The sequence below is a fragment of the Aulonocara stuartgranti genome (assembly GCF_965226115.1).
Source record: "Aulonocara stuartgranti genome assembly, chromosome: 10".
Taxonomy (NCBI): domain Eukaryota; kingdom Metazoa; phylum Chordata; class Actinopteri; order Cichliformes; family Cichlidae; genus Aulonocara; species Aulonocara stuartgranti.
In genome coordinates this window covers 11864629-11876277 of record NC_138946.1, presented here as the reverse complement: position 1 = coordinate 11876277, position 11649 = coordinate 11864629, and the positions used below count along the sequence as shown (strand labels likewise).

The window sequence follows — 11649 nt, the reverse complement described above, 5'->3', positions numbered from 1 at the left end:
TAAAGACATTTCTATTGTAAATAGGGAAAAATAGTGAAAAAACAACAACAACAAAAACAAACAAACAAAAACAAGGTAAATGTGCTGGTTCTTATATAGCACTTTTCTACTCTATCACATCACTTTATACAAGTTGCCTCATTCACACACAGCACTTTCCATTCACAAGATTCATACTACGATGCATCACAGAGCACCTTGGGGTTAGCATTTCACCCAGTGATATTTTGCATGGAAAGGAGAGAAGCCAGGGTTTAACCTTAAGCATTTGCTATGTACAGAGAAAATATATGTAATTTAATTTTCTCATGTTTCATTAGAAAATTAATTTGCATTTTGATGTGAAGTGGTTGTTGTTTTCTTTGTTTGTTGCTTAACTCTGACATCTGAGTAGACTACCTCCTCTTCTGCATCAACTGAAAGAAGTAAAAAAAAAAAAAAAGACATTTTAACTATGCATAGTTAAAGAATAATAATATTGTTTTGTTGTTTTTTACATTATACAGAATGGTAAAATAAGGTACATATTCCCAATACATAAATGCACACTTTCCAATTTCTATTTTTTTTTCAAATATTTGTATTAATTATTATTGTTTTCAGAAATGTCAAGAAAACTGTCCAGGTTTTTATACTAGTTTATAAAGACAAGAACATTAAGTGAACATGTATATTTTACCTTCATTAACGGTGATGGGGTTAGTTGTCTTATTGAAACATTTCATACCAAGAAATAGGGCCAAAACCAGAAGTAGAATGGAAATGCTTGTCACCACAACCACATTCACAACAGAGAGGTGAGAAACTGTATCTAGAAGATATAAAAAACAACATTAATAAGGAACTGAGATAATGCACTCTCATTTAGAGGGCTACACGACCTCAAGCCCAAGATGCATACTTGAATTTGGTGCATAATACTGTAAACTTCTATAACCTAAAAATGCAAGCTAGATCATTTTCTTTCTTTTTTTCTGTAAAATGAATCAAAGCACACACTTATACCAAATAGCTACAACAAAATACACAAAACAAAAAAATATATATTTTAAAAGATATTCAGATAAAATAAAATGTCATGACTCTATCTGTACAGCTTCTAAGGCGGATGACTCTTTGTTCTCTGCTGACATTGTTTTGAACAATACATGTCAACATTCCCATCAGCTGACCATGTAAGCTGGTGGCAATGTTTAAAACGTTGTGTTTGTCTGTTTTCTTGGGTCTGGTCTGTATCAATGAGTTATCATGCAACAACAAAGTGAACTCTACTTCATCTCATTCAGAGAAGCAGCTCACTGTCTTCTGTTCTGGTGACAAACACGTCTGTGATATAGCTGGTTTTGACACAGGGGCTGAAAAACAGATATATAGTCTCTTGAAAATGTGATACCAATTGGAAACTGTTGGCTATATATTTATTTCATTTGTATTTAATTTCCAGTAAAAGAAACTCTTAAACAAATTACTACTTTAGAGACATTAGCTAATAAACCTAACAAAGTAGGTTTGAGAGGTGTCTAAGGTAAAAAGACCATACAACACAGCAGTCGTATATGTCATCAATGCCAACCTTTTTTGTGCCACGGACCGGCTTATGTCCGACAGCCTTTAATTCAAAATCCTGCTCCTCACATACAAGGTCTTAAATAATCAGGCCCCATCTTATCTTAATGACCTTGTAGTACCATATCACCCTATTAGAGCACTTCGCTCTCGCTCTGCAGGCCTACTTGTTGTTCCTAGAGTATTTAAAAGTAGAATGGGAGGGAGAGCCTTCAGTTTTCAGGCCCCTCTTCTGTGGAACCAGCTTCCAGTTTGGATTCGGGAGACAGACACTATTGCTACTTTCAAGATTAGGCTTAAAACTTTCCTTTTTGCTAAAGCATATAGTTAGGGCTGGACCAGGTGACCCTGAATCCTCCCTTAGTTATGCTGCAATAGACGTTGGCTGCCGGGGATTCCCATGATGCATTGAGTTTTTCCTTTCCAGTCACCTTTCTCACTCACTATGTATTAACAGACCTCTCTGTATTGAATCATATCTGTTATTAACCTCTGTCTCTCTTCCACAGCATGTCTTTTATCCTGTCTTCCTTCTCTCACCCCAACCGGTCGCAGCAGATGGCCGTCCCTTCCTGAGCCTGGTTCTGCCGGAGGTTTCTTCCTGTTAAAAGGGAGTTTTTCCTTCCCACTGTCGCCAAAGTGCTTGCTCATAGGGGGTCATATGATTGTTGGGTTTTTCTCTGTATCTATGAAGAGACTTTTGTTGTGATTTGGCGCTATATAAATTGAATTGAATTGAAAGGTATGGAGAGAAAAGATCCAAACAATGCTACCTTGTCAGATCTTTCTGCTCAGAGTCTGTGTTTGATTGCATATTATTTTTTGATTTGAAATCTAATGTTGTGGTGTACCAACAAAATTACAAAAAACTGTCATTTTCTAACAAATTATGAACCAAACTATTTGTGGTTATACTTTCAGCAACATTACCTTCTAGCATTTACCTTCTGAAATTCCTACATCACATACAATATGCCCGCGGCAGGATATTAATGACAATATAAATAAAAAATAAATAAATATAAACTAAAATTGGTGTCTTCTGAAACTGTACTTGAAAGACTCCTATCAATTGTGAATTATAGTTTAAAAACCTACATTAATGAAATATTGTACATTTATTATTCTACCTATGCAGTGACAACAAAATTCTTAAAATACATTGAACCAACAATGCATCAGCTATGTGTTGTGCAGTAAGAGTTGTCTTATGCCCTAGGAGTATAAGAGGGGGTTCATGTCCTGCATGTACACTCAGCAACATAGTCTGCATTAACAAAGTCTGTTAAAAGAAACAAACAGGAAGTTTCACAGTAGACAAAAAACAATGCATGATAGAATCTATTTAAGCCACAACTTGTTCCATTCTCACTGTCCTCACACAGTAGCAAACTAGGGTGTGTATTTTTAACTACATAGATACAAAACAACACGAGAGCTACACAGAATGAAAGAGATGTGGTTACAGTACGTTATATGGAATACTTTTTAGCACGCAAGTTCCTTATGTGGTGGACAGACTGTCAGGGTAGGCACTGGCGATACTGACTTTTAGCTTTGAAGCAACGCTATTTACAAGTCTAGTATCTAAAGGGGGAAAAAAACACCATTATCAAAAGGGGAAATAGAGGGTAAATTCACAAAAATGCCCTTGTTTGATTATTACAAGACCAGGCTCTATGATAGCTAGTATATATGTGGCCCCAGGACACCCTAGTTGTCAACTGTTGGTAGACAAACTGGACTACACTGGGAAAAGTAAACCTAAACAAATACTGGAACATGAAGCCTGGACATGGAACACTTAAACGTAAATACCTGAACATAATGCACGAAGAACAGACAACACGATATGAAGAAGAGACAACCCGATAGTGAACAAGGGTAAACTCACATAACAAATACACAGAGGGGTGACAAGGGAAGTGGAAACACATGGGCAACACAGCAGAAATGAATTAGGGGAGACGAGACAGGAGGAAACAAAACTGAACACACTGAACATAGGGCATGACGCTGTCAAAGTAAAACTAGAAACACTAAGACACAAACTAAAATACCCAGTGACAGGGGGCCGGAAAAAAAGGCATGCACAGGGGAACAAGACAGGCTGGGGAGACAATGGGAGGAAACACAGAGAGGTAAACACATTAAAGAGGATGAGACATGGAAGGAGGGAGAGAAATAGGGAGAGAGAAAAGACGGGCTTGGGAGAACATACATAAATGGACATGACAGACATGGAATGAGTATAATGAGACAATGAAAAAGTTTCCTCTACTCCACTGAGAGTGCTTGTGGCCTGGCCTTAGGTCTTTGAGCCAGGCTGGGCCCAACATGAAAATGGCAAGCCCTACTCTAAGCCTTCAGTCACAGAAGAGAATGTCGGTCTTCAGAGGCCCATGTGGTCAGTGCTTGTATGGCCAGCAAACAGGAGCCCAAAAGTTTGTTAGTCCACCAGGAAAACACCCGGCATGCCAGTTCGGCCCTGAATGTCAATAAACTGTTCAGAATCAATCTATCGTAAGTCTAAAATCAGCTAACTGAGAGTAAACAGAAATCAAAACTTGACTGCTCGCGTTCATAGAATTATAAATACACTGTCTTGTCAGTAAATGTAGAAAGCATGTGCAAGTAGGACCTGTGATATGCCCACAGTGGAGCATTACTAAATGAATTCAGACCATAAACTTACAAAACTATGTGGCATGAAGTACCATTAAAGCTTTTTTCTCCCAAGTCATGCATAGTACATCAAAGTTTGGTAGAACATGCTAACAGGAAGTTTCACATTAGACATGAAAACCGTAGACGTGTTTGTGTGCTTAAACCACAACTTGTTCCATTTTCACTATCTCTGCTTCAGAAACAGGAATGACTTGGGTGTTTATTTTTATCTCTGAAGATACAATACAGCACAGATCTACTAAGTTTGAATGACTAAAAAAAATTAAAAAGCATGTGCAGAGTTTACTTTTGAACATTAACGCTCCTTATGTTATGGGCAGTTAGACTAGGGATGCAAACATAAGAACACAACAGTAAAAGGAAGCAAAGTGCTGTAAATTCACAAGAATGCCTTTTATTAATACAACATCAGCCTGTCATCTAGCAACATGTAGAATCCCCGTTTTTTCAAGTATAAAAAAACTCTTTTTGTTTCAAAAATACAAATGAAGGTTTAGCAAATTTATAGAAGCTACATACATGCATACGTGGAAAAAGAACTTCCTAAATAGTCTTCCTCATGTATATACATATATATATATATATATATATATACATATATATATATATATATATATATATATATATATATATATATTCACTGGATATATATATATCCAGTATATATATATCCAGTGAAGCATATATTCACTGGATATATGCTTTGACATATGATATGATATATATGTATATACGTATGTAGTAATGATAGTACAATACTGATACCAAAGATTGTTATACCATTCTGCAAAAACAGATCTTACAACAAAGAAGTAATTTCTTGAAACATTTGGTAATTTTCAGTTTACAAATTAGAATTAACCAAATAAGGATTTGGGATAAAGTTTATAAAGGTTTTATTCTTTTACTAATTCTTTTTACTAATTATTTTGATCATTTCATTTGTTTAAAACAGAAGCTTTACAGAATATTAACAGTTGTGAACATTAACTATTTCAGCTGTTAGTGAGGACAGGAGCTGTTTCTGTCCATAGCTGTGTTGTGTGAAGTTATGTGCAAGCTGGAAGTGTCAAAGATTACACTGTTTGTTGCGAATGAATATTGTAAATTGATTGTAATATCCTAATACATGTCCACAACAATAAACATTATTCATCCTTGTTACCCATTTTAGTTGTTTAAATTGCTAAATTTTAGAGTAATTACCAATAACAAAACAAAATTTAGAAAAAAAAACAAAAAACACCCATGCATCTTCTTAACTACTTAAACACTTCAGGGTCAGGGCTGGATCCTTTCCCAGCTGATTTTCCCAAGTTGGTTTTATTTCATTTGTTATTTCTGATCACTCTAACATCTGTGTAGATAACATCACTGCCAAAGTTACCTAGAGGGGAAATAAACAAAAAAGTGTATTGTGCTTTGGATGAAGCTATGTTGTTTAAAAAGAAAAAAAAATCCCAGCAAGGCTTTAAATACTTTACTTACCTTCATCAACTGTTGTTGGTCTTGTTTTCTTGGAAAAACGTTTTACAACCACAATCAAAACTACAATAAAAAACAGCATGATGACACTGGTTATCACAGCCACTGTCAATGTTGTAACAGAACCTAGAATGCAAAAGCAAATGTCAAACAATATTGAATATCATGACGAATTTTGAAATACCAAAATGCTTCTTAAATATTTCCAATTAGTAGCTTTTCCTATCCATTTCTTCAACATACAGTAACATCTGAAGTCACAGGAGATGTGTACTAACTTTTTCCCGCAAGAATTCACAAGCGACAACCAAAACCATATGGTAAATGATTTATTTTACTGCATATAAATTCAAATCCAATTTCCCTTTGAAAGAAAATATGTAGTGTTGTCTCAGAAAATCTTACGTTTAAATACTCTACCACTGCAGGCTGCCAGGGGAATAACGGTTTCATCTCTGCTGACATTATTCCAAACTTCGCACATAAAGTTTCCAGTCAGCTTTCCATCTAAGATGATGGTAACATTTGGAAACTCGGCTGTCCAAATGGTTAGGGACTGGTTGTGGTCATTGCTTTGTATAAGTATCTGACCATCCAAACTCAAAATTAATTGTACTCCATCTCCCTCAGAGAAGCAGCTGATCTTCATCTGTTCTGGTGACAAACATGTCTGAGACAATGTTGGCTTTGACACTGGAGCTGGAAGACATGTAATCATATTTTGTAAGCAGTGTACAACACAAACATAACGCATATCGTATAAGTTAATGTGCACTGTATTTTTTAAGTCACAAAAAAGGTTTATAGGAAAATATCAAGTATTAAGAAAAATATACATTTAATTTATCTCACATTTGGGGAAATCTTTTTTTAAAACAGCAATGTAAGTTATAATAATAATAATAATAATAATAATAATAATAATAACAATAAGCAAATATGAATAACATTCTAGGGTTGAAAATTTGAATTTCCAGATTTAATTTAGTTATATGTATACAGCATCAAATCACAATAGCAGTTGCCTCAAGGTGCTTTATATTGTAAGGTAAAGACAATAATATAATAATGCAAAGATATGTTACAATTAGTGCCATAAGGGTTTTGTCTTGACTTCATTTTTGCAGAATATCGAGATTCTGATGTTCAGTTGAGAGGGACTCTGTATTTTGTTACTTAAGTTCTAGTTTTTAGTTCTTGTTTAATTTAGTTCTCTTAGGCTTTCCTGGGAACTCACGTTGTGTCCTCCCTGTGAGTTCCCAGTGTGTTGTCTATCATGTCTGTTTATGAATGTCACGTTCGGTGTGGCTATGACAGTCTCTTGTCCGGTGTGTGTTATGTTTAATTTTGCTTCCTCTGTCTTGTTATTTCTTGTTATGTCTAGTTTGCTCCAATTGTGTTCCCATGTGTCTTCACTTCTCTGTATCACCCTTCTCTGTATTATAATGGCTCAGTCTCCCTTGTGTCTTGTCGGATCATTAAGTCACTTTCTCCCTGTCTTCTAGCATCTGTCTTCCTGTTTTCTAGCAGCTCTAGTTATAGTTTTCCAGTTTATTTTTCTTAGTGGTTTTCTAGCTCCCTTTGCTTTTGTTTGATTGCCTAAGTTTCGTTCTGGACATCAGCCTTAATAAATTTGGTTCGTGAGTCTGCATTTTGGGTCGTTTATTTCACTACTCACAATCTGTGTTTCCGCAGATCATGACAAGTTTAAAGTCTTAAAACCTTTAAAAAGTTTCAAGGGTTTCTTGTTCACCAATTCACAAAATAAAATGCATTATTTGCTATTGTTTGTTTCGGTTGGAAGCATGCATAGATTTTTTACCTAAACTTCATTAATCTTTAAAGTTCAAGTTTATTGAATTTGTTGACAGTAAAAAGACAAAGGATTTCGACAGTTTGATTTAATCACATAAAATACCCCCTTTTTTATTCCTTGACAGGGATCAAATGCCAAAAGAATACCAGTAGTATTCTCTCTTGCCTCTGGCATTGACACTTTTTTGCATCAAGAATTAATTAAGATTTACATTTCTTGTCAATAACATGAATTAATACTCTCTAAAAGACAGAACTCAAATATGAACCTGCAGCCTTTGCTCCCCCCATATTCAGTATAACAGACCATTCTCAAATTTTGATTTAGTATTCAGGTTTTCTCTCAAATATTGTTTTACTGTATCCTACATATATATTTAGGTTACTTTTTAAATCTGTGCAGTGAAGTGTAAAGCAGTAAAGTATTTTTGCTTTTGCAGATTTGAAGATTAAAGCAATAACGAATTTTAATCGAATTAAGATTTAATCTAGTCATATATATATATATATTCACACACACACACACGCACATATATATATATATATATATATATATATATATATATATTCAATTAAAAAATTAAAAATGACTATACAATTAATGTACTAGGTTTACAATATCTGCTTTTTTATCTTTTAATAAAACAAAGCCATTCATGTAAATTAATAATAATGATTAACTTGAGTTTGAAGCAAACAAAAGAATAAAATAAAAACCTACCATGTATTTTTAGACATACATTCGCTTTTTTCAGTAACTTTCCATTAGAGTCATGTTCTTCCAACTGGTAATATCCAGAGTGTTTCTTCATGGCTTTGCCCAGTTTCAGTGTTCCATTATTGATCCTATTTGGTTGATTTACATATTCATGATCTAAAAACACAGTCTCATGATTGTCAGTTTTTAAAACCCTGTGTTTGTTATCCTTCACGATTACAATTGAAGTATCAGTTTTATATGACACATGAAAAATTAGCGACTGTCCTACGGCTCCAAAACAACAATGGGTTCCAGGAGATTCCGAGAAAATGCATTCAACTGATCCTAAAAGAAACAAAAACACAAAAAATTTTCTATGTAAGGATTGTATGGATTAAAACGAAACTGATTCTATAAAAAAAAACCTGGTACAAATTTACAAATTCAATCAGTATTTCTGTATTGAAAACAGAGTACAATATACCTTTTGCCAGGGCTGTTGTTGCCAGAATTGCGATGTTGATGTAAATGAAAATCATTGTTTCTGTAACACAGAGGTCAACTTTTAGAATCATGTCACATTTTTTTGGAAGGTATGCCTGCCCTAGTTTATTCTGCAGATTCTACTTCAACTTATTCTATTGATCACTTTGAGAATAAAGTGAAAATTTCTAGATTAAAGTCAAAATTCTATTTTGAGAAAAAAGATAAAATGTGGAGACTAAGACAAACTGCTACGCCTGCTATACCCTCTATAAAATGCCTTGTGTAGATGAGTTAGTAAAATCCTACTTCATAATCTGTTTTTGGTCATAAAATTATTTCTCTTTTAGCACATAACCAAAGTGTGGTGATAAGTATGACAGAAAGAGGAAAAAACACACAAACGTGGAAGAGTTGAATGAATTTATAACAAATTAAATGCCTCCCAATGGACAGATGCAGGAATATCGATGACTGCAACCTCATGCAATGAAGAGGATGTACGTTGTATCACAATACACTATAAGACGGCTGATCAATTTGTTTCACTAATTCATCTGCACAAGGCATTTTGTAGAATGTATATAGCAGTCATGGCATTTTGTCCTGAAACACCTGTAATCACCAAATTTGACTTTTTTTCTCAAAATAGAATTTCAACTTTGATCTTGAAATTCAACTTTATTCTCAAAATGATCAATAATATTAGTTTATTCTTAACAAATGCCCTAATTGTTCTTTGTATTATTTAAACATTTGCCACACTGCATAAAAGGTTGATTTCACAAATTAAAAGTTATACAGTCTCTATGAAATAGTATACATGGATTATTATTTATAATTTAATTAAATAAATTTTTACAGATTTTTAGTTAGTTTTAATCAAGATCAGACTGCATGGATTAAAATTATAAGCTTTCACTTACCGCATTCAAAAGGGGATGTTTTCTATATGGCAGTGTAAGACTGCACTGTGAATGTTTTACAAGCAGAAGGCTGATCATTACAGATGGGCGGATCAATCTAAATATCAATAGTATTGATACCAATGCTGGTATTGGTATTGGATTGATAGTAGCATGATAGAATCAATACTTTGTTTCTATCCTCTAAGTTCAGTATGTTGCCAACCTAACTGCGTAAATTATTTATGGGGAAATACAAAGAAATATTGTATGTGTAAACCTCGTTGTACTGAATGTGATCTCAATTTGATTTATAGAAGAGTTGTTTAGAAATAGGCACATTTATATTTTAGGTTTCCACAAAACCCAGTTTCAAAAGTATAACCAATTATTGTGAATAGTAAAAGTCACTGTGATTTAGTGATCATTAAAATGTGTTCAGAATTTGCTAATCGATCATGAATCAACTCATAGGTCATAACACACTGCTCTCCTCTACATTAACTTTTTTTCTAAGTTAAAAGTGTTGTTTTTGGCATTGTGTGGGGAATACTGGCCCCACATTTAGTTGGTATCTGATCGATACCAAAATTTAAAGTTATCCTCTTTTCTTCTTCTCTGATAAGAATTAAGGAAGGAGCTTTTGCACTGGTTCCCACAACTGTACAGTACAAATTGGTCATACATGCTTTAGTTTTTAGCCCCTTTTGTCAGACCACAAAAGGTGGCTATATTTGCTATGTGTCTATTTAGGAAAGCTGCAAAGCCGAACCTCACTCAATCATGTTTGTGGTGCTGGTGTTTTCTGCCATTATCAGACCAAAAGTATGGCTTCACATTTGGTTAATTATACTAACAGGGTTTTCAAAAGTTTTATGCTCCTTTTGTTTTGTTTATTTGTTCTGTTCTTGTTGTTGGAGGTTTTTTTTATCTATTTTTTTTTTTGTGTGCGCTCAGGGGGACCGATATTGTTCTAAGCCAGGTAGCTTTAACTAGTAGTTCAACAATTCAGGTCCTTAGGAGAAACAAGATATAGACGGTTATTGTGACAATCTTGATCTAAGAACAACACAAACATATAAATTATTTGACTTTTTGTGAATGCTGTATTTTTATGCATGAAATTATTTTTAGCTTTCACACAATCTAAAAGGATCCAGAAAGCTACAGTTTTATTTTATTTTATAGATATTTCTTTCATTTATTTATTTATTTTCACAAATTGTGATACTAGATTAGTGAAGTTATACAATGTTATGTATTTTCTTTGGTGACACTGGTGTATTTTTGTTTTACCTTTTAATTTTCATAAGGGCTGGCATTTCTGATGACCATATTTGTTTCTAAAGAACAGCTTGCTTATTGATGCTATTATTGTGACCTTTATTTTATTAAAATCCCCTCTGGATTCAAAATGTTTGATAAAAATTGTGGAGTGTGGGCATTACAGTTTTCCTCTTCTTCTCCAAAAGGCAGTGTGAGTGTTTGGGGCTTGCCAGCAAAAGACAAAAAAAACATCACTCATATAATTGTTCAAGTTTCTCACCGACAACAAAGGCAATAACAAATTAAGCCAAGTGTGAGACTGACAGTTAAAAACCACAGCTCTTTTTCTGTTTCCGTCACTGTCTCATCTGTAGCTTTTAATGTGAAACTCTCAGGGGAAACTTCTGAGTGGGGAAACCATACGGCATAGGGCCGTGGGTTGGACTCGAACCCAGGCCGAGTCCAACCCACAGGCTGTGTGTGTCTCTGTCTATCTGTTATTCTGCTGTGACGGATACGTGTATGCTGCCTCTTTCCCAAAGTCAGATATAGGTTACACCTCCTGCAACACTTCATTGGATAAGCAGCTGAAAAAATGGACGTCCTCCAGAACTCTTTATCAAAGAAAAAAAAACAAGTTGTTAATGCAATCCCACAACTGTCAATAATTTCCGCCATTTATTCTCAATCTTTTGTCTCAATCTAATGTTGACATTCCTTACACCTCACTGCATATAACGT

At 34.4% G+C, this 11649-nt stretch overlaps 1 protein-coding gene across 2 annotated transcripts; it reads right to left on the bottom strand.

Moving 5' to 3' along the window:
• Nucleotides 1–5185: 5185 nt before the first annotated feature.
• Nucleotides 5186–9764, bottom strand: LOC309716337 (uncharacterized protein). 2 transcript variants are annotated; one of them, XM_082550087.1, is made up of 6 exons: nucleotides 9664–9764; nucleotides 8739–8798; nucleotides 8276–8599; nucleotides 6145–6438; nucleotides 5743–5865; nucleotides 5186–5641 (listed from the first exon to the last, which is right to left on the bottom strand). In XM_082550087.1, exons 2-6 carry the CDS (start codon nucleotides 8791–8793, stop codon nucleotides 5583–5585), a joined length of 855 nt encoding a protein of 284 aa, XP_082406213.1. In that variant the 5' UTR covers nucleotides 8794–8798; nucleotides 9664–9764; the 3' UTR covers nucleotides 5186–5582. The 2 variants fall into 2 exon arrangements, with proteins under 2 accessions (XP_082406213.1, XP_082406212.1); XM_082550086.1 differs by lacking the exon at nucleotides 9664–9764 and having other exon boundaries at nucleotides 8739–8877.
• Nucleotides 9765–11649: the final 1885 nt, after the last annotated feature.